This window comes from Balaenoptera musculus, chromosome 11 (genome assembly GCF_009873245.2).
Source record: "Balaenoptera musculus isolate JJ_BM4_2016_0621 chromosome 11, mBalMus1.pri.v3, whole genome shotgun sequence".
NCBI classification, from domain to species: Eukaryota; Metazoa; Chordata; class Mammalia; order Artiodactyla; family Balaenopteridae; genus Balaenoptera; species Balaenoptera musculus.
In genome coordinates this window covers 78,047,487-78,074,313 of record NC_045795.1, presented here as the reverse complement: position 1 = coordinate 78,074,313, position 26,827 = coordinate 78,047,487, and the positions used below count along the sequence as shown (strand labels likewise).

The following is a 26,827-nucleotide window of genomic DNA, read 5'->3' as shown; positions in this document are numbered from 1 at the left end:
ATCTTTGTAACTGCTATTTCTTCCTGATGGATTGACTCATTCATGATTATAAAATATCCTCCTCTATCATTAATGACTTTAAAAAGTCTGTTTTGTCTGATATTTGTACAGTTAGACTAGCTCTCTTTTGACTACTGTTTGCATGTTATATTTTCTATTAACTTTCAACATACTTCCAACTTTGAATCTGAAGTGTCTCTTGTTGACAGCATATCACTGAATCGTGATTTTTTTAAAATTCATTCTGCCAATTTCTGCCTGCTGATTAGTGTTTATTCTACTTACATTTAACGTAATTACTGATAAGGTAGGATTTATGTCTGTGATTTTGCTACTTGTTTAATACATGTTTTATGTTTTTTTTTGTTCCTCTATTCTATTACGGCATCCTTTTGTGTTAAATTAATAGATTCTAATATACCTTTTTAATTCCCCTTTTTTTCTTTTACTCTCCCCCCCAACAAGTTATTGTCTTAGTAGTTACCCTGGGGATTACAATTAAAACTTGTAATTTTTTTTTGAAAAAAATTTTTTGTTGAAAAAATTATAATTTTTTGTTGAAAACTAGACAATACAGACAATGTAATCTGGCAATTCTACAAATGAGATCCACCTGCCCTTTTGGTTTGTTTAGTGAGTTACCTGGTCTAATTGTATAAAGTCTGTATTCTTTGTTATGTGCGTGCTTGGTTAGCTAATTATTGGACAGGGATTTCCTTAAATATCTTGAACGAATAAGTCTCCCAGGCTTTGCCAAGGGGCTCTGTGCATATGTTGGGACATGTCTTCAAAGCTCTAGCAAGCAATTTACAACTCTGCCTTAGCCTTCACTTCCTGCTTGCATAGAACCTCAAAGTCAGCCAGAGGTGAGAGATTAGGGTTTTCTCAGGTCATTCCTAGGCATGTGGACAGCCCTATACACACACACTGTTTTCTTTTCTTTCTTCTTTTTAAATTGAAGTATAGCTAATTTAATGCACTTGTTTTTCTAGATTCCCAGGAATCTTGAAAATGTTGGAGCTCTTTAAAAACCCCAATTGACATCTCATTTCCTAGTGTTTTCTATTTAGTTTTTTGGTCAGCCTCTTGTCAGCCTCAACTGATATCACCACCTCAAACAACTGCAATGTACAATAATTGCCAATTTTTTTTTTTTTTTTTTTTTTAAAAACAAACACCCTAGGGATAGGGCACAGAGTGAGCTCTGATACAGACAAGTGCTGAGAATGGAGCTTTTTAGGGAGCTACTAGACAGTTCTAACAGTGACAATTTTCTGGGCATATGGCTTTAGGGAAGCTCCCAAACCCATTCTTTCCACTCTGATGGCTTCTAAGCTACTGGTTTTCACAGCTACCGTAGTTGTGAGGTTTGTAGGTTTTCAAAGTTACTGTGGAGTTGGGGGTGGGGTGCAGCAGCATTAACACACAGTGAGTTAAAACACCACAGAGTTTGCTGTATTTATTTACAGAGATTCAGTTATTTTTCTTGTATAAATGCTCCATAAATCCTGCAAGCCTTTAATTTTTAGAACTCTGAAAAAGTTAATTTTGTCAATTCTTGCCAGTGTTCTCACTGTTTTTACAGAGAAGATTTTGGGAAGTCCTTACTCCACCAATAGGAAATGCTTACTGCAAGTATTTTAATGGAGGATAACATTATCAGATTCTTTATTATTTTCAACCCTACTGAGACTGTGGAATGGAGAAGGGAAATTCGTGGTTCAAAAGTAAAAGTGAGGGCTTCCCTGGTGGCGCAGTGGTTAAGAATCTGCCTGCCAATGCAGGGGACACGGGTTCGAGCCCTGGTCTGGAAAGATCCCACATGCCACGGAGCAACTAAGCCCGTGCACCACAACTACTGAGCCTGCGCGTCTGGAGCCTGTGCTCCGCAACGGGAGAGGCCGCAACAGTGAGAGGCCCGCGCACCGTGATGAAGAGCGGCCCCCGCTCGCCGCAACTGGAGAAAGCCCTCGCACAGGAACGAAGACCCAACACAGCCAAAAATAAATTAAAAAAAAAAAGTAAAAGTGAGAAGGCCAGTCATTTGCATTTGCAATAGTACAGGTGAGAGACACAGCGTAGCTTGGACTTGGAGATCACAGTGAGATGGCATAGAAATGATTCACAAATATTTAGAAGGAACTGCTGACATGACTTGGTAATGGCCTGGATACAAGGGTGGTGCAGAGAATGATGCCAAGTTTCCTGTCTTGCAGAACAGGATGGATGGGTGGTACCAGTCTCTGAGAAGGAATCCTGGAAGAATGCCAGGTCAGAGTATGAGGAATATACACCGGGGACATCTTAAATCTAGGTGCCTCTGAGATTTCCAAGAAGATACCAAGGAAGCCATCATCTTGAAGACTCTCCCCCAGTTTTAGAGAAATGCTTTATAAATCAAGTCCTAAAACATTATTTCCTCTACATGGGGCGGGGGGGGGGGGGGGGGGCGGGGAGGCAAGGCATGTATACTAAATACCAATAATTCATAGTCACCCAGGAATTAAAAATACGGTTCCAAGAATGATGAGAACCATGCATAAATGTCTGAGATTACTCATTGCCTACATGCAAGTGAATTAAAGCTTCCCCAAAGGCAGCTTTATTTAAAGAGAAGTTACAATGAAAATAAAGATAAATCTTTCCTCTGTCTTAAAAGATTCTGTTGCACTCTTGCAGATGTCAATTTAATGTTCAATTTAATGTTCACATTGATGCCTGTGAAAACAAATCAATCACATTCGTTCACGCCTCCACTCATTCCATAAATACTCAAGTGCCTCCTATTTGAAAGCGCTTGGTCAGACCTAGGAGACAGCTGGGAATAGGTCAGACTAGGTCCCTGAAGTGTGAATTGTTCTTTTGGTCCCAACACCAACTTGTCTGAATATCATAGTTTTTTGGTTCTGTAATCCTTTCCGTTAGGCCTCTCTTTCATGCACGAAATTCACTTGTACAGCTGCTTTTTCTGGTCAGAGTTGGGCAGGGATAGATTTGTAAGGAAACACTGTGGGGGGTGGGCAGGGAGGGTTGACTGCTGGTTAATTACTTCTATTCCTAATCTCTCATAATGTTACAAAGGTTTGTTCTGTTTAAACAGATGAGGTGCAATTTATTACTACTGGGAAACATTAAAGTATTTCAAGTTTGTTTTGACTGTTAGCTCATTTCTGACCTAATGGGCAATACTTTCACAAGAAAGTTTTATGCATTCTCTTATCTCAGTTTTGCTTCTTCAGACTTTGTAGTTTCACTCCTTGTCCTTCCAGAGGAAACTGGTCAACATACCTGAACAAAGAACTCAAAGCTCACTTACCAAAACCATATGCAAACAGATGTGGTTTGCAGATAACACCCTGCGCAGCCACAGTTCAGAGTGATGCCTCAAAGTTCAACACCCATTTCTCCCCAGTAGCTTGTGTGTTTGTTGTCTAGAGAGCTTCTAAAGTAAAAGGTCAGGCAAATGTTTAAAATACAATATAATAACAATAGCCACCTTGTCAAATGTTTATGGAGAACTTACTGGGCCAGACAGGATGGTAAGTACTTTACATGCTTTATGTTACAAAATCCTCACAACAACCCTGTGGTACAGGTACTATTATTAGCCCAAGTTTACAAATGAGGAAACAGGCATGGAAGGATTAAGTAACTGGCCCAAGATCACACAGCTGGCAAGAGGTGGGGCTGGGGTTAAAGGTTAAATCTAGTTGATTCTAGATCCTAGTCCCTTAACCAGCATGCAATGACATGTCACTGGTCACTGAGCTTCAGTCCTTCCTCCAACAGATACTAACTAGGGGTCCTAGTAGTGTCACCTCTGGCGAAGAATAAATGAGAAACACAAAGTGTCAGTCCTTACAGAATTGACACAGCTGCTTATATTATGAAAATTGTTTAAGACACTTGTCTGGGCAAAACTATTCACATACATTCTTTATACATACTACTACTTAAAATTCACAACTGGCTTAATAAATCCCAATTACTCTAAAGTACGGTGTATAAAAGTTATAATGGAAATGATTTTAGTTGGCGGGGGTGGAATCCAAATATGTTCAATTGAGGTACAAAGCATTCAGCTGTATTTTTAAAAGACTAACAAGACATTCTCCTGCCATTCAGCACATTAGGAAGCACTTAGAACAATAAGGAAAAAGAAATACATGTGCTAATAAATGGAAACTAACAGAAACTATACTTTTCCCCCCACTAAGCATTTGGTCTATTTTATTTGAGGTAACATGTTTCTGTCCTCCCACATTTTAGAAAAACAGCCGACACACTGCCTTACTTACATCTATGCTTATCAGTAATGACATGGCCATATCTCTGCAAACAGTTGGTTAATTAATTTGTACCCCTCTCTTTTGGCAGCCTGCCTATGCAACCAAACAGCAAAAATAATTACACTAGGCTAAAGAGGGAACATTTTCACTCTTCTTTTTGAGATTTCTTATCGTGGGGCCTGCTGCCTTTCTTTAAATGGGTTTGAGTTGTAGAACACTTGCAAATCAGATTAAGGTCACTACAAAATGATAATGTTTCCATTCTTTACTAAAGCATGAATATTCAATCGGGAATCAAAGGGGCAAGGGAGAAAACTGACCAACCAGTCAAAGGCACAACGTATGGGCTGAGTAGAACCATGAACGAAGAAATATCCAGCTCTTTTCCAGGAGAGACCTTCATCACTTTCATCATGTTAAATCTGAGGTTAATCTATCAACAAATATTTACCTAGAACCTACCAAAGGCAGCCCCCTTCTTTTCTACACAAAACCATACATGAGAAAGTCAAACAGGAGATCAGTGGGATCCTGTACTCAGCACCACAATCCACAAAATTTCTAATTAGGTATCACCTTTGAAACCCAGTCTCTGGTGATATAGTTCTAGCTCTTCAAAGGCAAACACAGCAGTCCCTTGATCCGCTTAAGCCCACCTAACGTACAACTGATGTCAACGCTTTTTGCATGCCTAATGATTTTCATCTGTTTAGGTGGTGATGGTGGAGTTCCATTTTAAGAGAGGAATCTGTTGGTTAGTTTCTAAAATCACTTGAAATCATCCATGAAAATTTCTCAGACACCACATGGAGCTCTACCAGTAAGTCCTACACAGCCAGTTGTGTCACTGATGTCAGAACAGATGGCTGTTTCTACCAGATTAAGTAGTTGGCTTGCGTTTAAGGTCCTTCTTGTATGAAAAAATCCATGTAATTAAACACCACAATCACAGGACAATGAGATGCTTACGCTCTGAGACACTTGCAGGAACTGAGTCCAAATAAAGGAAAGCAATCAATATTTCATAATTATTTGTGTGCTTACTATGTTCAAAGCACTCTTTCAGGATGCTGAAGAGAGAGCAGTAAGCAAAACCCTGTCCTCATGGAACTTACATCTTGGCTGATTCACACCTCCCATTTCAAGCACATTTCAGGTCAGTATGCACTGAATGACTGGTGAAATCAGCCACACTACTTTTCTCTTTTGTGCCATCCTATAGAATAATTCAAATAACTTACAGGCACTTATGATACAACCCTCCTGTAAAAGTTTGAGACATATGTTTCTTATCACCAGTGTTAGAAAACTAGTTTGTACTGTGTACTCGCTCATCTTTACAGTAAGCAAAATATACTAAAGCAGTCAAATAACCACTCAAACACACTGCGGCAAGGGCAAAACAGGGACCGTGAAAAAAACACTGCTGGTACCAACCTGTGAGAGACTGCACTGGTTTTTGTCCTGAGCTGTGTAAAGGTCCAAAAACCACGTGAAAGGCAGTTTAGGGGCATCGGCACAGAACACTGGGAAGTGCAGGCTGCTCAAACGTTTGAGACTGTGTGTTTGAGGCACTGTGCTGAGTACTGGAAAAAATGGCCAGGTAAGACAGCCTCTGCCCAGAAGGAGGTTCCAATCTAGTTGCAAAGCCGAGACATACACAGAAATACCTCATTCCTTAATTTCAAAGATGCCATCAAGTGTGTGTCAAGGCCAGCATTTGGGGAAGAATAAAAAAAATGTACCCTTCAACTTTATAATCCATTCTGATTTCAGAAATAATGAAACATGAGATAAATAGGCATCTTGGAATCAAGGATATACAGTAATAGCTACTCTGACACTTCATGGGTGCTGCTGTGCAATGGAAGTGAAACTCAGGATGGGGAGGGAGGGCTCCTCTTGGTAGCCAGCCCCAAAGAATTCAGCTACCTGAGTGCCACGAGTCTCACCAAGGAACCTCCTGCACGTGACTTCTACGGAGGGAGCTAGCACCCTTCCAGTACCCCAGCAACACCAACATTCATTCACGCATGCACACTTTTATCAAGCATCTCCTGTGCCTCAAACTCCAAAGAACACTCCACATGCCACGCACTAAGCAAGGGGCTTTAAAGCTATGGTTCTCGACTGGGGGGCAATTTTGCCCCACAGGGGACATCAGCAATGTTCGGAGACGTTTTTCCGCTGTGACAGCTGGAGGGGGTGGTGCTACTGGCATCCAGTGGTAGAGGCCACATGCTCCTAAACATCCTACAATGCACAGGACATTCCCCTACAACAAAGAATGATCTGACCCCAAATGTCAGCAACATTGAGACTGAGAAACCCTGCATTAACTAAAGCACCCTCAAAACGGCCCTATGGGGGAAACACTACTCTAATCCATGCCCACTTGCAAGGAAACTGAGGCCAGGAGGTATTACATAACTTGCTCAAGGTCATCAGTGAAGATATGGAGGAGGGACTGTCACCCAGGAAATGCGATGCTACGCAACAAGCATTAACACCCTGCGAAACTCTTAATGTGATTACAGAAACCCAGAGAGGAAGTACTTAAAAAACTGAGTCACCAGGGCATAATACTCATTCACCCTCTCTTCCCTCAGCTCCCATCCAAAAGTATTCCCTTTCTGCATCTCACACAGGCCATCTCTCTCCCAGTGCTACCCCATCTCATCTTGATCTCTAGAAAGAGGTGCTTAAGTAGGATGACTGTCTGATCTCTGATTTCTCCATCCATTGTTCAGCGTGGTTCCCATAAGCATCAACAAAAACATCCCCTGCCCCAGGAACCCAGAGAACCAGGCAATTCTTTCTCTCTGTGAACTCTCTTCCCAAAAGGGGAGAAACCTCGGCACGTGGTCCGCCAAAGAAGCCAGACTCAATCACAGCCTCCGAGTAGGCAGGAGCGAAGAGGCTATGGGAGGTGGGGGGCTACCAGCTGGCAGGCAAATACGAAAGGACAGGATATAAAGGGGTGGGTGTTCAGATTTTCCCAGCTCCTGGAGGAATTAGCCTTTGGCCTCTCAATACGAATGCAGTGTTGGCCATCAGCTGCAAAGGAGTTAGGACAATTGATGATTCTGAAAATAAGGATGAATATCAGTAACTTTTTAAGCACTAAATGTGTGAATGAATCTTGAACCACCCAACTTCCAGTAACATTTTTTTAAAACGAAAAATTTTTTTTCAACCATTTTACTTTTTAAAAAAAAAACTTTCTTTGGGAAAACTGAGGGTTCTATCTCAAATACGATACCAAAAAAAAAAAAAAATCAACTTGCCACTGCCTACAACAGGTACCTGTGAGGCATCAACTTTATTATCCCTTCTGCAGGAACCATTACCCCCTCACCAGAAAGGTTATCTAACCAACTACTTTGCACAGATTTATTTCAATACCCAATAAAGAATATCATTTTATCAAGAGGGAGGACAAGGGAGATTACCACAGTCACAGGAAAATTATGGTTCCTCTTTTTTTGTGAAAAAAGAGTAGCTTAGACTACAGTCACTTAACATTCTGTTCCGTATTCCACCCCCAATCCTGTTATGAGATGTTCACTCATTGTGGACTTTCTCAAGGAAGGTGGAAAACAGCTTTTGCCTTTGTTTGAGACTGTGGAGGCCAGGGCTTAGCTGAGCAGGTGAAGAAAGTCAACGGTAATGTGGCAAAAATTGTACCCCAGATTTTGTGTGGATTAAAGAGCGAATACCTTAGGTACTTTTGTGAACCTCAGATGATGAAACTTACTGTAACTGGAAGCCTACAACTGATTCTTCCTTTAACAACAACACTTTGAAGGTCAGACTGCATTTTCAAAACACGGAGCTCTAAATTTCCACAGGACAGACGACTGCAATTTCGACAGCCCAAAACTTGGGGAGTAGGAAGACAGGGAAAACAGCGGGATCCTGCCAGTTCCTTAAAGAGAGATGAACTCTCAGAGAAAATAACTGTGCCCCCAGCCATCAACAAACTTTTCTGTCACTTAGATGGACTCTGACACTTGAAAAGCCTTTTCGGAGGGCACTTTGGCAGTATCTACTTAAATATACTCTACATTTGTCTGTTTATTTAAGAAAAAAACAAGCAAATAAAAACTTCACTAGCACTAAGAAGCTTATAAAAGTACTTTAACTGGGACACTGTTGGTAAAAGCAGCAAAACTGCCAACAGCCTAAATATCCATCCAGAAAGGTCAGGTTTACACAACCATACTATATTCATAATACAAAACACTATGCAATAGTTTAAACAAACCTAGGCAGAGCTACACACAATGACATGGGGAGATGTCCTGTGGATTAACACACAAAGCACGCTGCAGACATAAAGCGGGCCCAGGGGCCCAGGTGGGCTGCCCGGCAGAATTGATGTTGAAGCCTGGACCTGAGAGATGAAGGTCAGTTTTCCTTCTGTTGGGGAAGAGAGTTAGGGGAAAGAAGGAAGCAGGAGAGAGGGAGGGCGTCTGGGCAAAGGGGGCAGTGTCCCCACCCAGGGACAGCACAGAACCTGCAGGGAGGAGCTAAGGAGCTGAGAGGCTGTGGTGGCCTCAGGCAAACAGAACCTTATCCAGCAGCCGGTGGCCTCAGGCAAACAGAACCTTATCCAGCAGCCACAGTAAGTAGTTTCAGCTCCACCCTAAGGGCAAGGGGAATGAGTGAAGTCTGTTAAGCAAGAGCCTGCCATTTAAGCCATAATAACACTATTAGGTGTGAATTTCACAAAGATCACCCAGGCTGCCACTTCATGTCCTCAAGTCTGTCCCTCACTTGCCCTTGAGTTATAAACAGGTGCAGTTATAAAACTTCAGGCAGGATTTATATCTCTGTCTATCTGAAATGACACAGGTCCACAAGGTATTACTATGAAAAAAAATGGCCATCTTCTCAGGCTGGCCCACTTATGACTCGTAACCTCTAATGTAGCCAGAAAACTATGTTTTTTAATGAAAACTATAGAAAACAATACTGCTGTGAAAGCATTAATAAGCAAAACAAAAAATTTAGAAACCCAATAGGAAATTTTAAAAATATGTATCTTGAATACGGGAACTGGAACACAAAACCTGCTTTAACTACAAATAAAATAATAATGGAGACTTGCTAAGATCTTATAAAAAGACTTTGGGTACCTTCACTGGTAGTGCTGAACACTATTACTATTGGATCATGAAGGCCTTTGAACATCTGCTGAAATGTATATTGTCTCCCCCTAGAAAACTGTACTTATGCAAATACAGACAATATTTTGCATATAAATCTATGAAGGGGTGCAAAGACTGTACACTGCTCAAGTTTGAGAACCCCTGATTCCAAAGCCCAAAGGTATTAGTTCTTCATGTATCTGTTTCCACTTCTACATTCAAGGTTTTTCTTCCCTCTGACACAGGTTTACCACAGTCACTATTTACAACCATCACCCACGTCATGACATAAGATGAGAGACATTAAAAGAAAGCAGGATTTAATATGAATTATTTTCCTGAAATACGACTTAGAGGGGTAGGGGTCAATTTAAAGAGGGTGTGGGTATACAAAGGAGACTACCTAAACCGAAGATATACAGTCAAGAGTGTTGGAAACAAAGTAAAAAAAAAAAGAGATGGCAATGATGTACTTTTTTTCTGAAGAGAAGGTAAAAAGGCTGTAAGGAAGAGGGAACCCTGACCGGGTGGGTCCGTCAGTGGCCTCACAGGCCAGGGAGGAGGCTTGTTTTCTGCAGTAAGAGAAAGTCCACGAGCGCCCTCTCTGGTCTTCAGGGACTCGTCCTTCCTGACACCCTAGTCAAAAAGCCAGACATCCTATAAGCACCAATTCCACACATGGGTATCCACAGCTACCACTCGCCAAACCTTTGTCAGAGCTCAGTTACGATTTTGAGTGATTAAGCTTCATGTTTTCCCCTCCACTTTTTCAGGGGCTGCTTACAAGTAAATCATGGTAAGAACATTAGCAGTAGAAACTTCTACCATACATTCCATTGATTTCCGAGCTCTTCTAGACCCGTTTCACTTTAACTCCTAGCAGTTCTTCGTAATGGCACTGCTCTACTCTCCACGCCTCGTACGGCACTCAATAGCCAGACTCAACAAAATGAACGTGCAAGCTCTTACTATGTCTCCACAGAAGCAGCCCCCTGCCTAGGGCCTTAGAAGTTGGTACAAAAATCCTAAAGCGACAGGGGTGTGTTAGAACCACCCCAAATTTTAAACTGTGGGCTTGAAGAAGATCAGGTGGCTCTTCTTCCACTCTGGCTCCTCTCTTCCTTTGACAGTGCCCACATATAGACATAATCCTGGCCAAGGCCTTCCAGGGAAAGATGTGGAGGGCTGCACACAGAGGGATCTGACTCCGAGATACGTTCATCAGGCAAATAAGAACTTGAGTGATGATGCCAAACCAACTGCTCAAAAGACATATTCCCTACTCGCTCCTTAATTACCTTTCCATAAAACTGACAGCACTTAAAACTTCCTGGGGATTTGAGGATAAAAATAAAAACTTGTTATCTTTTTAAATGGAAGGAAAAGCTGTCTCTGAACAGGGGCTGCTAAATTTTACCAAAATCAAGCACTGAAGTCTGACCTTTCAAAGTAATCAGCACTATTTGAAAGCCATTAAAATATACATTAAGACCTATTTTTCCTGTGGAAAAAAAAGAAACCCGAATTATGACCAATTTAGTCATAACCATTTCAACACTCTAGATTCCTGCCAAAGGCTCCCGAACCAGTCATTCCCAGCTCCTGTGGATGAACAGGGAGCCACTAGGTCATCTCTCCACTACTTGTCAGTCGCTTCACTGACAACAGGCTGTGTAAGCCCACTGTGTGCAGAGCAGCTGGGATGCCGTGAGGGGCTCTGTGGCCGGGAAGAGTAGGCTGCCTGGCCTTCGAGCCAACTCCCATTTGCCTTGTGCCAACCGTGGCACACGTAGGCGAGACCACCTACTTAACGCAACACGACCGGAGCAGAGAAAAAATATGTGACGCAAAGTTTTGTTGTTGAAACCTATTTCCCTTTTGGGGAAGCACCACCGGCAAGACAGAGACGGGGGAAAAAAAGAATGAGTTCAGATCAATCAACTGAGCTATTTAATATCAACCAGGACGTGGTTTGGTGAGTGAGATTGTAAAAATTAGTGATTCGAATTTTCAAGAGTTTTTCAAGTTCTCACTTTTCAAAAGCATTTTGCCATTCAAATAAAATTGGTATGCAAACCACATAGCTATCAGGATTTGACATGTTTTCTTAATTCTTGAACACCATCTATCAAATTCTTGTTTTTAAGGAGCTCTTTTTATTTCAGAATTACTAGTGAGGAAAAACAAGAATCTTTGTGACATTTCTACAAGAAATTGCTGCATACTAGTGCTTCCCAACTTTACCCAGCATTTAATGAATACTAGAGCTTACCAACTTTATTAATCTATCTGGATGGTTTGGTTTTTAGACTATAAAAAAATCAGTTATTTTATTTGTTACCCTGCCATAACTCTTTCTTCAATGACAAGGTTATGATTCATGGATAGATTATAAACTCACACAACACAGATTATTCTCAGCAACAGCCACCAGCTTTTAAGAAAACATCTACCAAACACAAGATCTTTTAGAGAAATAGCCACTGCAGCTGCCAGTTAACAATGAAAAGCTCATGAGACATGGTGCTAAGTGAGATAAGAGGAATAGAAAGTGTAGCACACAAAGTCTACAGTAAACTCCGAGTCTGTCCTGAGTACAGTGGTGCATCAGAGAGACAGAAAAAGGCCTAGAAACAGGAATAAAGGGAAGGCAGAAAATAAATTTCCTATTCAGAGACTGAAAAAAGCACAGAGTTTATCTTGGGAAAGAAAACCCCAGTGATGTAACAGAAGGATTAGGGCACAGTGTCATTTATTCGTACATAACCAGTTATTCTAAAACCAAAACCATTTCTCTCTTCACAGCATACTGTTAGTCAACCAAAAAGAGGGTGCTGGAACACTGGGAATGAAGATGAACAATGGCCTATCAAACTTTATAATCAACAGGGGAATGAAATGTTATTGCAGTGAACACTATCAACCAGAGGCCAAAGAATATCATTAGTGGCTATTCTATATTGGTTTTCCCCTCTAGGTCAAATTTGCAAATTTAGCCGAGACTTACGTAAAAACTTGCCGTGATAATTCCTTCTACCCAGCATTTATACCCCAAATCTAACAGTAATGACCTATCTTAGTACTGATGGTGATGGTGGTGATGGTGATGGCTTGCTTTATATCAACACAAGATACTAACAGATAGTTTTTGAAAAGGGCTATGAACCTATACTGATGCGGAGGACTCCTTCAAGAAGGTGACGCCCCGGGACTTCCCTGGCGGTCCAGGGGATACGACTCTCCATTCCCAATGCAGGGAGCCCAGGTTTGATCCCTGGTCAGGGAACTAGATCCCGCATGCCGCAATGAAGATCCTGCGTGCCTCAACTAAGACCCGGCGCAGCTAAATAAATAAATATTTTAAAAAAACAAAAAAAAGAAGAAGGTGACTCCTGACTTAAGGAAGAGGTCGGGGGCAGAGAGAGAGGGAAGAGCCCATGCAAGGGTTCAGAAGAGGGGAAGAGCCTAGCCTGCAAGAACAACTGCAAGGAGGCCGCATGCCTGAGGCCCAGGGGAAAGCAGAAGGGGATGCTGGCTGGCCTGGCAGAGGCCAGACCAAGCAGGGCCTGTGGGTCGCAGTGAAGGGATTTGGATTTTCAATGGGCTACGAGGCCCTTAAGTGACCTGCCTCCCCAACTCCCTCCCAAGCCCTCAGCAGCTGACTTCTGCTGCTACACTCCCCCTACTCAAGCTCTACCAGTCCCCCTGACCCCCTGTTGTTCTTGGAACCCTCCAGGACCCTCTCCTGCCACAGCCTTTGGATTCTCTGTTCCTTCTGCCCAAGGTTCATCCACCATATCCACATGGCTCACACCTTCATACCCTGCAAGTCTTGTTCAGAGACCTCCTTCTCACCCTATTTTAAATTGTACCCCTCCAACTTAATCCTTCTCCAGACCACCCATCACCAACTACCGTATATATATTTCACTTTTTAAAAAGTTGTTGCCTCTCGCCCACAAAAATAGAAACTCTGTGAGGGCAGCTCTAGAACGTTTGCTGTTTTGCTGAAAATTAGAACAAGACCTAGCTCAAAGTAGGTGCTCAATTAATACGCGCTGAATCAATGACTGAACACAAAGAAACAGACACCACTGAAGTGTTTTATGAGGGAGAAACTATCCACTTTAGATTTTAAAGCTATATTTTGAAACCTCACTTCCTCAGCTTATGATTACCTATACCCCTGAGGATTTCACATAAGGAGGTAGGCTACAGGCCCCACTGGCCTCCAGCTTCTACGTCAGCCACTGCTAATTCAACATCCATACTACTACCATGGCAACCTTTCAGAGTCCACCCTCTGGACAAAGTACAAACCTCTTTTCAGGATGACTTCCCTCCTGGTGCATGGAGAGCTCCAGCACTCACCTCCCAGGACTGCAGCCAAGTTCCAGGCTCCCCCACCCCCTAGATATGTCCCCACCGCAGAGGCTGCTCCCATACCATACCAGCTAACTCCTCCTTCGTGGCTTAACAAAAGCTCCAACTCTCCCCTTCACCGCCTCCAGGAAGCCTTCCTTGCCTGACCACTGCTTCCCCACTCCGAGCTCTGACTTTACTCTCCCTCAAGTTGTGGAGATCCCTGATTTTTTGGGCTCACACTCCCACCCATCCAAGACCTCACAGGTCTTGCTAGGAAGTTTCGATTTTCTTCTAAGCACCATGGGAGGCTTCTAAAGGCTACATAACTGCCCATTTACTTGGGTAACACCTCCCCATCAGCCCTGTCTAGATACTTTAAGAAAAAGACATACAAAATTCTTCTTCCTACCCACACTCAACTGATAACCTATGTTCTCTTTTACGTCACAGAAATGACAGGAAAGAACTCCCTACCTTATCTTCCCACAATTCCACACCCCTGCCTGCAACTGATCCACATGCTCCTCCTCTCACTACAACACAAAAAAGTCTCTGATTCAACCCAGAACTGACCCATCCACCTGGGCTGTGATCCCACGGCCTTTTCCGGTCACAAGGTATTATCCTCGTGATTATCCATTTTCTCACATGTGATCAATTACTTTTCACTCCTGGATCATTTCCAGTGGCAGACAAATGTGCCCAAATACTATCCAAAATAAATAACATGAAATGAAACGAAACAAAACACACCTTCCCTTTATTGCCTTTATCTATGCCCCCATCCTGCTTTTAACTCATTTCTCCATTCTCTTTAAAGCAAAACCCTCTGAAGACCTGGCCCCACTTGCCCTCTCCACTTCTCCAGCTCTGGTCATATAGCTCCCCTCCAACCAGGCATCTGCCTCCCTGACTCTCCTGATTAAGGTCACTAATGACCTCCACACTGCCACAGCCAGAGATCACTTCCCTGGCTTGGCTTTACTCTACTTCACAGCAGCACGGGACACTGGCCATCACTCCTCACTTACCGTGTTTCTTCTCTGGAATCCTACACCACCACACTCACCTGGTTTCCCTCCCCCCTCACTGGTGATTCCTCACCCCTCCTGCTGATTCCCCCTCACCCACGCACGCCCTTAATGAGGGCTCAGCCACTGGCTCCCTTCTTTTCTTTCCTGACGCTCACACCTGAGAGGAACTCACCTGTCCTCCAGCTTTCCATGCCCTCTGTACAGTGATGACACAGACTCACCCAGTGGCTCCAACCCAGGCTGCTCCACCAGCTCCGGGCTCTATATTCAACTGCTGCATGAGGATGCACAGTGTGGCCAAAAACAGAGCTCCTGACCCTGAGTCTCCTGATTTTCCACCATTCCTCAGCTCATTAGATGGTACCACTCAGCTGCTCAAGCCTCAGATTCCAATCCTTACTTCTCTCCCTCATCCACATTCAATTCTTCACTAAATCATCAACTCCAGGGTGTAGAGAAAAGGGAACCCTCTTACACTGTTGGCGGGAATGTAAATTGATACAGCCACTATGGAGAACAGAATGGAGGTTCCTTAAAAAACTAAAAATAGAACTACCATATGACCCAGCAATCCCACTCCTACGCATATACCCGGAGAAAACCATAATTCCAAGAGATACATGCACCCCAATGTTCACTGCAGCACTATTTACAATAGCCAAGACATGGAAGCAACCTAAATGTCCATCAACAGATGAATGGATAAAGAAGATGTGGTATATATATACTATGGAATATTAGCCATAAAAAGGAACGAAACTGGGTCATTTGCAGAGAGGTGGATGGACCTAGAGTCTGTCATACGGAGTGAAGTAAGTCAGAAAGAGAAAAACAAATATCGTATATTAACGCATATGTGTGGAATCTAGAAAAATGGTACAGATGATCTTACTTGCAAAGCAGAAACAGACACACAGACATAGAGAACAAACGTATGGATACCAAGGGGAAAAGGGAGGGGGGTGGGATGAATTGGGAGACTGGGATTGACATATATACACTACTATGTATAAAATAGGTAACTAATGAGAACCTACTGTAGAGCACAGAGAACTCCACTTAGTGCTCTGTGGTGACCTAAATAGGAAGGAAATCCAAAAAAGAGGGGACATATATACGTATGGTTGATTCACTTTGCTGTACAGCAGAAACTGACACAGCAATGTAAAGCAACTACACTCCAATAAAAAAAAAAAAAAACCAACTCCACCTCCAAAGTACATCCTTAAGAGGACAGCCTTTCTGCCTTGCCAGTGCCATCACCGGGATCTAGCCACTATCACCTCTCACCTAGTTGACTGGTCCCTAGACCCTCTCCCCAATCCATCCACCATCCAACAGCCAGTGGTCTTTACACATCACAAATTAGATCAGGCCACCCCCTGCTGAAGCTACTACCCCCCAGTAGGCTCTCATTACACTTCAGATAAACCCAAATTCCTGACCTTGGCCTCTGTTATCTGACCTTTGTTAGCCTCATCTCCCTCTACTCTGCTCCATGCCCATCTCAGAGGCCGCATACTTGCTTTTTCCTTCTGCTTGGAACACTCTTTCGCCTTCTTCCACATGATCCAGTGGCCACTTCCTTCTCACCATTCCCATCTCAGTTCAAATGTTAAAGCTCAGATAAGCCGTCCTTGATCATGTTAGCTTGAACCCCCCCTCCTCCACCGCCAACTCATTAGCTTACTTTATTGACTTTACAGCACGCAATGTCCTTCAAAAATGTTTGTGTATTTATTGTGTCTCGCTTCACTAGAGGGCAGGGGCTCTTTCTAACTTGTGTCACTCTATCCCAACACCCACAAGAAAACCTGGCACTTAGTGGGTAACTCCATCAACACTTGCTAACCAAATGCCGGACAGGACTGTGCCTTCTTGTTCGCAGTTATACCCTTGGACTCTAACCCCGCAAGAGGCACAGAGAATGTGCCTGTCAAACGCCTGCGGGATAAAAGCAAATGAACAAAGGCAAAACAGCCAGAGGATTCTCAAGGCAGGAATCATGGCTGGACAAAATACCCTGAGGCCTGCTGAAGGACAGAGTCTGGACCTTGACAGAAAGTGAAATGACCAGGCTGGCAAATATGAGTCCTGCCTGTCAGTAAGTGCCCAAGGTAGTTACATGGGTGTCCCTGATCAGGTATGAATTGCCCTAAGTCCAAATCCTGTAACTGAAGACTCAAAACTGGCCTACAGTGGGATTACAGAAAATGATGGCTACATACTACCATTAGTATGGAAAAAATTAGTGAAATTATTAGCAGAATCTTTACAATGAATATGTATTAACTTCAATAACAATTTTTTTCCATTGAAACATATCTGTCTATATAGTTTCCAAAGAGAACAAGGTCATTTAAATGGAGAACTGCTTCAAATTTAAATGGAAATTTCCTAGAATTGAAAAGGCAATTTTTAAAATTCCCTCATCAGGCAGAAAAGCCCGTGACTACCACCACACATACATAAAATCATAAAATAGTAGCCTCAGTTATTTCTGACCCATTTCCCAACTTAGTGAGGATGACTTTATTCTGGTGGCTCTAATTTACCGTTCTTGCCCAGAAAAAGAGCTTTGTAAAACATTCTAAGAAGAAACACAAACTACAGGCTTCCAGGAGAGGAGCAAGTGCAGCTCTGTACAAGCAGGGGAAAGTCAATCCCCACACTGGGCTTCCCTCTGCAAGTCAAGACACTGACTAAAGGAGGAAACAAGCAATGTCAACTCCCCCTTCTCATTTTCACTAGAGTCCATGACAGCTGGGAGCTTGGGTTCATTTTCTATGCTCTGTTGTCCTGAGCACACTGAGGTGTCCTCTCACTGCCTACAAATTGCCTGCAAAAGGAAAACTGGCATTTCACTTCCTGCTGCTCCCGAGAGTCCTGGCAAACCACTTGATCAGAGGCATGCTCGCGTCACTGCATTTTCATGATTGACAAAAATAATAAAATTAGCAAGTAACGTTTATTGAACAGTTACTCTGCCAGACATTATAATACAAAAGGCTGAAACCATGTTATACCATTTCATCCTCCCAGTCACTATGAGGTACTCCTGTACTACGATTCCCATTGCACAGGTAAGTCAACTGAGGCTTAGCAAAGCCATGTAAATCTTTCTCAAGTTACTCACCTACTAGAGCTGAGATCTGAACCCAGGTGTGTTTAACTCCAGAACTGGAGTTCTCAGTATTGCCTGTATTTAAAGTTATCTTTTGCAAACTTACAAAATGGAACCCCGTTTTCTGCATAACACCTACTAGGGTTACAAGACAGACACTTAGGGAAGCTGATTTAAAGCAGTGATTATCAAACACCAAAATACACAATGATCTCCAAAAAGTCCACAAGGAAATGTGAAAAATAAGGACGATGCAATGAGTCCTTCCCAAACCTAAACTTTCTTCAAATTTAAAGTATTGTCCTTTATTCTAAAACAATGGCCCTCACACTTTTATGATGATAAGAATTATATGTTATAATGTCTAATTATATACATTATAAAACGCTAGCAACCCTTTGTTTGGTCCCCAATTTATTTCAGAAACTTTCTGGTTTGAAATATAAAAGCCTGGGACCACTGGTTAAACGCATTCTTCGTTTTTGTTTTTTTTTAAACTGCCTCACTGGAGTTCAGGATTGTGGAAAACATCTGTATAACCTGGGATGGGAATATTTTCTGTTTTTAAGATTATGAGTCTAATTGATAATGAACTATTACTTTCTCCTTGCCATAAGCTTACACATAAGAGAAAAAGTATTTGATGTTAGCAGGGTCTTTACCACAAAGAGGAACAAGAATACTTCATCTAGTTTTATGTTATAAATGCCTGACATGCAAAAATCATTCTTCTCCTTCTTCTGCTCATTTATAATAATCCCTGCTGTACAAGATGAATATAAATGTAATCTTCTGCCTTCCTCTCAAAAGTACAGTAACTCCAACTGTTAAGTCTAGTAACAGGCTTCTTTTTCTTCTTAGAACTTCAATGAAAAACTACTTTAATAATCAGAGGAGCACATTTATTAAAATACTGCCATAAACTTTGAATATCAATGTGATTAAAAGCAATCTTGCACTGAAATGCTATTTAAACAGTGGAATTTCACTTCTTTTTTTTAAAGGATTTTTTTTTAATGGTACAAATCCCAGATGATTGTGTTTGCTATCCGCTGCAACTTTAGCTTTCATTTAAATCTTTTTTTAAAAAGCCAATTACTTCTAATGCCAACTGTGCATACTTCCCCTCCCCCTCAAAAAAAAGATTTTATGAAAGAACTGCTAAATACAGCATACAGACTGCTGTAAAGCACACCAAAGGGCTCTTCATCTCTTTACTTAAAAAAAAAAAAAAAAAATTTTTTTTTTTTTTAAGTCAGTATTTCTAGCCAAAGATAAGGAAAACAAAGGTCACAGCAACCTGTTTCGGCTCATGAAAAGCAGGTGCACATCCTGGAATGAGCTCAGCACAGCGGAGGGTTAAGCATGTGAGCTGTAGAGTTAGGCAGATATGGGTTCCAGGGTCTCTTACATGCTTTGTGTTCTTGGTGAGGTAATCTCACTTCTCTGGGCCTCTGTTTCCTCATCTGTAAAATGGGGATAATGGTAATACCTAGATCATACGACAGCTGTGAAGAATACATAAGGTAAAACCTGTGCTGACACAGAGTAAAAGTTCTCACTGAACTTGAGCTGTCCACATACATGTGGGAATATCGTGAGATGTGGACAGGAGGAAGCAGGATGTTGTTATAAGGGAAAAATCAGACCACATAACATGCAGGTCATACTCAATAACGAGGCATAAATTCCCCATGCTTCCCTCCTGAGATCAGAGTTCACAAGAACCAACCAAAACTGTAAATGGAGTACATTCAGCTTGGAAGCCCCTTGCTACTACAGGAAACGTGCATGGTTTCCTTTACTGCGAAGCCTTGTGGGTTGAAGAATTCAGCATGGACTGTGCCAGGTGTGACACTTCCCAGCAAGCACAAAATCAAAGATGAGAGATCAGAGGATTCAGTATGTCCTCTTTATAAATCAAAATGTAGATGTGTTTCCTGGTGAATCTGCCCTGTAAGTCAAGTTCCAAGGCCTCCAACAGGGCTTCAGCTTCTCTAATCCAACTCAAGGGCAGAAATTCTCAAGAATCTGTGTCAGGTACCCTTTTGAAGAAAATCCCATGAAGTTCTAGATTCCTTCTCCTGAGGATTTACATACTATACAGGAGCTTTACAGAAGCCAAGCCCCATCCTCACAGTAGTCAAAGGCTCTGGGAAGCTGGGACAGTAACAGCTCTGTTGATGTTCTGTATTTGCATTGCCCAGGAACACGTACATGCCCTGGAAAAGTGGCAGGGAATGACAAAAGTGACAAAAATAGGAACCTTCTTACACAAAACCTTATACTCTCACAACTATCTCCTTCTAGCTCAACATATTTCTTCAATGTTGAATTAACTTTGGGTTTAATAGTGGTTTTTAATATTTTGAAGATTCTCCTCCTCAAAACAGAAAGTTCGAGTAGTAGAATCACATTCTGCAGAAAGAATGGCCCTTCATTAACCAAGAAACCCATTAAAACAGGGACGGCAAACTTTTTCTGTAGAGTCAGATGGTGAATTTAGGCCTTGGTGGGATGTATGGTCTCAGTCGCACCTAACTCAGCTCCACGGTTCACTGCATGGAGAAAGCAGCCACAGACAGTCAGTAGATGAAGGGCTGTGGCTATGTTCCAATGAAACTTTACTCATGGACTCTGACAGCTGAATTTTACATATTTTCCCACAGGTCATGAACTAATCGTCTTCTTTCCAAAGTTTTTATTTCAACCATTCAACAATGTAAAAAGCATTCTCAGCTAGAGTGCAGTCTGCGGTAAAATAGCTAAGGAGCCACACTCAGGGGAAAGAATCCTTCCTTAGGAGTGTCTCTCTAGGTCTACCGGGGCTCTCACTCCTGGGTTAGCGCCGACTTTACAGGTAGAAAGTTACAAACAGGAACTGTCAGCAAGGACACTCACTGCCTACTGCAGCCCTAGCACTCATCCAGGGAGTGTAAAGTGTGGGTGATCTGCAACCACATCATCCAAACGCTCCTTAAATGTATATTAATGCGACTCTGATGCAGTGAACTTGGATCGCACTGACTCCTGTCTGAGGCTTAGTTTTGGTCTCTACTTGAGATGTCAACCAACTGCAAGCCCTGCCACCTGCAGAACCCTTACACACTCACGGAGGGGATCACAAACGGCAGCCGGGCTTGCCTCAGAAGAAGCCGCAGAGTACAGGAAGGCTCCATTTTGCAGGAGACAAGCTTAAGTCCGTGCAAGCATAAAAGAGAAAACCAAAAGAAATATGACGTCTGGGACATGTGGGGAGTTCAGTAGAGATGAAACAAGATTGGGCAGGGATTCATTAGCTGTTTGAGCTGTAGGAAAGATATAAGGAGGCTCATTAAAATACTGTCTCTACTTTTGTACATTTCAAATTGTCCAAAGGAAAAGTTGGGGGGAAAAACATAAGAGAAACCCTAGAGAAAAACAGAAGTGCTCTTTACTTCAGAGAGAAAGTTTTATGTCTATAACGTAGTTACTTTAATAGTCTTCAGCACCAATACCTAATTTGTTTTCAGTTAACTCACTATGAACAATTTTTTTTCCCCTAGGAAAGAAAAAGTTGGTATTGTTATGTTGACTCAGTCTGTGTTGACTGAGGCTACCCATCTTCCTAGTCTGTCTCTTTTTTTTTTTTTTTTTAACCTAGCTGCCTGTAGATGCCAACCAATCTCTCTTCCATCTTGCCCTAGGCTCAACTATGTCCCTGTTATTTTGACAGGGAGGTCACCTGTCATCAAGTGTGGATATCCTCTAGGTTGCCATCCTACTCCCTTGCCTAAGTATCAGAGATAAGAGAGGTGGTGTCCTGTCTGCACTCTTTCTGGAAAGTGTAAATGGAGTGCTAAACTCAGGACAGAGACACAGGAAATGCTGAAAGACAGTCCCTGGCCTCCCCTGGGGCCAGAAAGTGCATCTCCCCACAGAACAGGTACCTTTTTTTTGAGTCACAACACAATGGAAAATTGATCATTTGAACTCTTCAGTCTTCCTAGTAGCCCAGTTCATTCATTTTGGGGGCAAATATTCACTGAACACAAACAATGTGCAGGAGCTCAATATATCTTGGTCAATAAGAAGCCTGTCCTCTGGGAGCCTGCACTCTAATAAAAGAGCCGTCACATAACACACACTTTCAAATGGTGATAGAGAGTTCGGAGGAAGGAAAAGTATTGGGTACTTTGATGTTGTATAAGAAGTGGGCGCAAGAGAAGTTAGGAATGACTTCCCAAAGAAAACGTCGTATTTCCACTGTTGACTCCCACAATAACACTTTACATTTTGTTTCAACTTGCTGTGAAGTTAAGGCATTTAATGTTTTTATTTTTTAAGGCTCCCTAAGTTTTCAGGTACTAATATGGAAACCTTAGTCAGTTACTCATACCAATTAATTTCATCTAAACATTACTTTGTTAAATCTACAATTTCAAAAATCACCTTTAAAAAAAGGTAATTTTCTTCTGAGTTTAGTCTTTGAAAAAGTTAAAAATGTATTATCAACCTTTTTCCACTAAAACCAAATGTGCCATCAAATAATATTACAAATTACAGAATAAAACAATCAAGGCAATAAAAATGTGAGGATGCAGATAAAAAATAGACTGACCTCTGAAAGATAACTGAAATTTTATCCTAACATTTACCTACTTGAGCTAATAGGAAAACAGGGGGATGACATATTAGCTAAACCACAGATAATCTCACTTCCATCTAAATCTATAGTTCCGACCTCTCCCACAGCATTAACCCTCGGGCAGTCTCACATGAGGAAACTGGCCAAAATAAGCTACAGGAGCAAAAAGAAAAAAAGAGAAAAAGAAAAAAAGGCAGAGATCCTAGCTTAGCAGTTTTGAATTTTGGGAGATAGAGATATGTGAAGAATCCTTGAGAATCCAAGAGAAGCTGGGAACACTTGCCCTGAAAGTGGACATACATACAATTTTGCATACAATTTCAGGGGAACTATGACCCCCTGAAGCCCATTCAAGCCCCAGGTTAAAATCCTCTGACCTAGACAAATACCAAATTAGGAGATCAGGTCTAAGATTACCAGCATTTAAAAGGGTTGAAAAGAATTAGTATGTGTAAAGTCATTTTCCATAATCTAATTTAATGTCAACCCTTATAACAACCATGAGAAGTAGGTGTTATCATCTCCTTTTACAAAGGGGAAAGCTAGATTCTGAAAGGTGAAATGCAACATTAAGCAACTTAATCTTATACCCAGGTTTCCAACTCTTAGATGCACAATCGTGAACTGGAGAATTCGAAACGTCTGGCCAATATTCCTAAATATCCTCCAAGATGAGGAGTTTCTGACTGAGTGCTTCATTCATATTATCAATTTATCTACATATCTCTTTCCAATTTAACTTTGTTGACAAGAGGAATTAGTATAAAGTTAATTCCAAAACACGTTTTCTTGGTAGGAGATCTCAACCAAAGACAAAGGATAACTGTCTAATAATTTCTGATAATTTAAAAATGTATCTTCCTTTCTTAAACAGCCTGACATGAACTATTTGTTAGAAAAACAAAGGCCCACTGTGTTAGGTGCTGAACATCCTTATGCTTGGATTTTTAAACTGTCCCAGAAAATGCACAATGTCACAAATAAATCAAGAATTTACTGAGTTAAAAACTTCAGTCTCTACTCAAAACAGGCAGGCAGTGTTTCAGCCATCCTGGCTGCTTCAGCATCCTCGGAATGGTTAGAGCAGCTTACAAAAAAATGGCACCTCTAACAGTCACTAATAATTTGATAGATCAGAAGCACACACAACCAAATAATCTATGATCCCTTTGTGCCTGAATAAAGTAATTAAGAGGTCCTAGATCTTCTTGGTAAAATCCACTCATGACTATGTCCCAACTGAAAATAATAAATACAGCAAAAAGTGGGTCCAGGCAACTAAATTTGGTTGGGTCTCAATCCAGACCAAGTTGCCCAGTTAAACACTAATACACTTACTCATCCTCTATAGGGGAATTACCAATAATTAGCACCCTGTATTCACACAGATTTAGAAACCCTTTATGGGAAATGCATCCACACCCAGAGAAAGAGACTAAGAACAGGAGCGGGTCAGGTCCTCTAAAGCTCTACTCCAACTGCTTCCTATGAGTTACCACCTAGTGATTTTAATTTTTTAAGCCCAGGCGGGCTGCCAATTCAAAACTAAAACCGGACTAACAACTGATTTTTCCTATTGCAACATCGCCAGCAAGTCCTGTGCTTTCTCTCTCTTTCCTTCAGTCTCAAACAGCAATTCTCATTCTCAAAATCAACTAATTTGCTCTGTAATCTGTTCCAATTGGAAGCTCTCAGAGAGCTGCCACTGGTATTACTCTTCCTCCTAGTGCCAAGAGGCCAACAAATGGCCAGTTCAAAAAAACCAAAACAGTGAACATGGAGGCAACACAGGCACTAAAAACAAGAAGTAACTGTGGAGACAGAATAACAATGGGCCAACTCTGGACTTTAAAATATTCCACTTGCCAAAGCTGTACCTATTCTTGGGCCCCTGACAATAACTATACCAAAATACATGGTCACACTGAGAAATAAAATTGCACTGGGAAAATAAACTCAGTATTTTGGATACCAAAGCTCACTCAAGTCCTTGTCCATACTGCTACTGAAGGAATCGTTTGAACTGAACCTAAAATTGACTGGGCTTCAGAAGTCCTTTCTGACCACAGTGTGCCCGGGCCTGGCAGGGGCATTAGACAGCAAAGGTGACTATTCACAGAAAAAGAAAATCTGAAGTAAAGGTCTGACAGTTCCTAGATACCTGACCTTTCATTTGGAGGCACACTTTTAACTACAGTTATTTCCCTAGAGTACCCTTCTACCAGTTTTATTAAAAACTGACCAATAATTAGACTCCGATTTCACTAGCTAAGAGCACTAAAGGCTTGTTTCACCATATAAAATTCTTCACCCCCACCGCCTCATTGATTTTGGCAGCTCAAAAAAAAAAAAGAAAAAGGAAAAAAAAATCCGACCAAGAGCTCCTCAATTGTGATGATCCTTTTGATGAAATTCTGTAACTTAAATCCCATAGAAATAGGCTGCACAGGTAAAGTGTCACCTTTTTTAAAGTTCAAAATTCATTTTGATTGCCAGCAATAAATTTCAGGTGGCAAGGTTTCCTTTTCAGAGCCCCCTAAAACATTCATGGAAAAGCTTTCGGAAACTGAGAATTCCTCCACTCCTCTTGTTTTTCCATAAGGGGGTCAGACCTGAACGGATCTGGGTTAAAATCACTGCTGCTCCCCAGCGCTCATCACCGAGCGCCGCTCAAACTGCACCCAGCCAGGCCTCCACTGAAGGGCTCCTGACGCTCGTTACAGGAAGCCCCCGGAAACGGGTTTTTCCAAACGCGCAGTCCTCCCCCTTCTTCCTCAGACAGCATCCTCGCGTGCGGGGGCGGAGCGGGTCAGGTGGGCTCGAGCTCCCGCCCTGGTTAGCCGGCCGGGACACTTCCCCTAGCCTTGCACAAACTCCTTCAGGGGGCTGGACTCACCTTCGCGACAGAGCCCCATGACTTCGCGGTTTTTCCCAAACTCCTTGAAACTTTCGTCCAATTCCGTCCCTAGGAGATACACACACACAGGAGGAGGGGAGAGGCAGGTCAGTGGCCGGGAGTGTGACGCACGCTCACGCACGCACGGAGTAGGTGCGGGCACCTCCGCGTTCCCCAACCGAGCGATAGCATCTCTGACCCCCGAGGGGGCGGGTCACGGGACGGGGGAAGGGAGAAGGGTCAGACGACGGGGGAGCGGGGGTGGGGGGGGCGGAGCGGGGGGGGGAAGAGGAAGGCGTGGACACTCACCGTCTTTCCCAGGAAGTTTGGAAGCCTCGACCCACAGATTCCACGACTGTCCCAGCATCGCTTCGGGACTGGGCAGGGGCCGGCGCTCCCCGACGGTCGCCATTGCGGTGGCGGCCGAGGTGGAGGCGGCCCCGGGGCCGCCGTCCTCTGGCCGTAGGCGCCGCGGCGGCGGCGGCGGCTGCCGCTGGGGCTGCGGAGCCTGCTGTTGCTGCTGCTGCTGCTGCTGCTGCCGGGCAGCCGCGGCCGCTGCTCCGCCCGCCGCCGCCGCCGCCGCCGCTCGGCGCGGCTCCCCCCTGACGTCATCCGCGGCCCGCTCCGACATTCTTTCCGCTCCTACAATGTAACAAAAAAAAGGGGGAAAAGAGTCGCGCGGGGGCCGCTTTTAAGGAGGCGCCGGGGAGTTCCGGCGGCGTGCGCGGCCCGCGGGCCGGGTGGGGCGCGCTGACAGCGCCCCCAGCCGCCCAGCCCCCCAGCTCGTCTCCTCCCGGGCCACCCCCCGCCCCAGGCGCAAAGTCCGCCGCGCGGGCTCGCTTTCGCTTTCGACTCCGGCGCCCCTCGGGGGAGGGGACAAGCGCCGGCGACCCGCCACCGCGGCGCAGGGTCCCCAGCCTGCCTCCGCCGCGGAGAGCCGGCGCGGAGGCCGGCGCCCCGAGCTGCCTCCGCCCCAGCCCCGCGCCCCGCCGCGGCGGGGAGGCCCAAGACGCACCCCCGGCCCTCGGGCTGCCCACCCTGAGGCCGCTCGCATCCCCGGGCCGGGCCCGGCGGCCCCGCTCCTCCCTTCCGTCCGCGCGTCCGTCCGAGCGGCGGCGCCCGGCCGGCTCCCTTAAGCGGAGGCGCCTCCCGCCGCCTCCTCCCCCTCGCCGGTCCCACCCTCTCAGCTCGCTCCGGCGAAGTTTGCGCGTCAAGCCCCCGGAGTGGAGCCAGGGCGAAGTCGGAAACGCAGCCACCTATGGAGAAGCCGGCCGGCTGGCCCCGGAGCACCAGCGGGCGGCGTCGCCGTAGGGCCTTCCCGCCCGGGGTCCGACCTGGG

At 43.6% G+C, this 26,827-nt stretch overlaps 1 protein-coding gene across 1 annotated transcript in view; it reads right to left on the bottom strand.

Moving 5' to 3' along the window:
* ATXN7 (ataxin 7) overlaps window positions 1-26,592 on the bottom strand; it is an 85,826-nt gene extending 59,234 nt beyond the window's left edge. Inside the window, 3 exon segments of the mRNA XM_036868588.1 lie at window positions 25,489-25,557; window positions 25,798-26,130; window positions 26,526-26,592. Of these exon segments, the coding sequence (XP_036724483.1) occupies window positions 25,489-25,557; window positions 25,798-26,119 (391 nt within the window). The 5' untranslated portion in view covers window positions 26,120-26,130; window positions 26,526-26,592.
* Window positions 26,593-26,827: the final 235 nt, after the last annotated feature.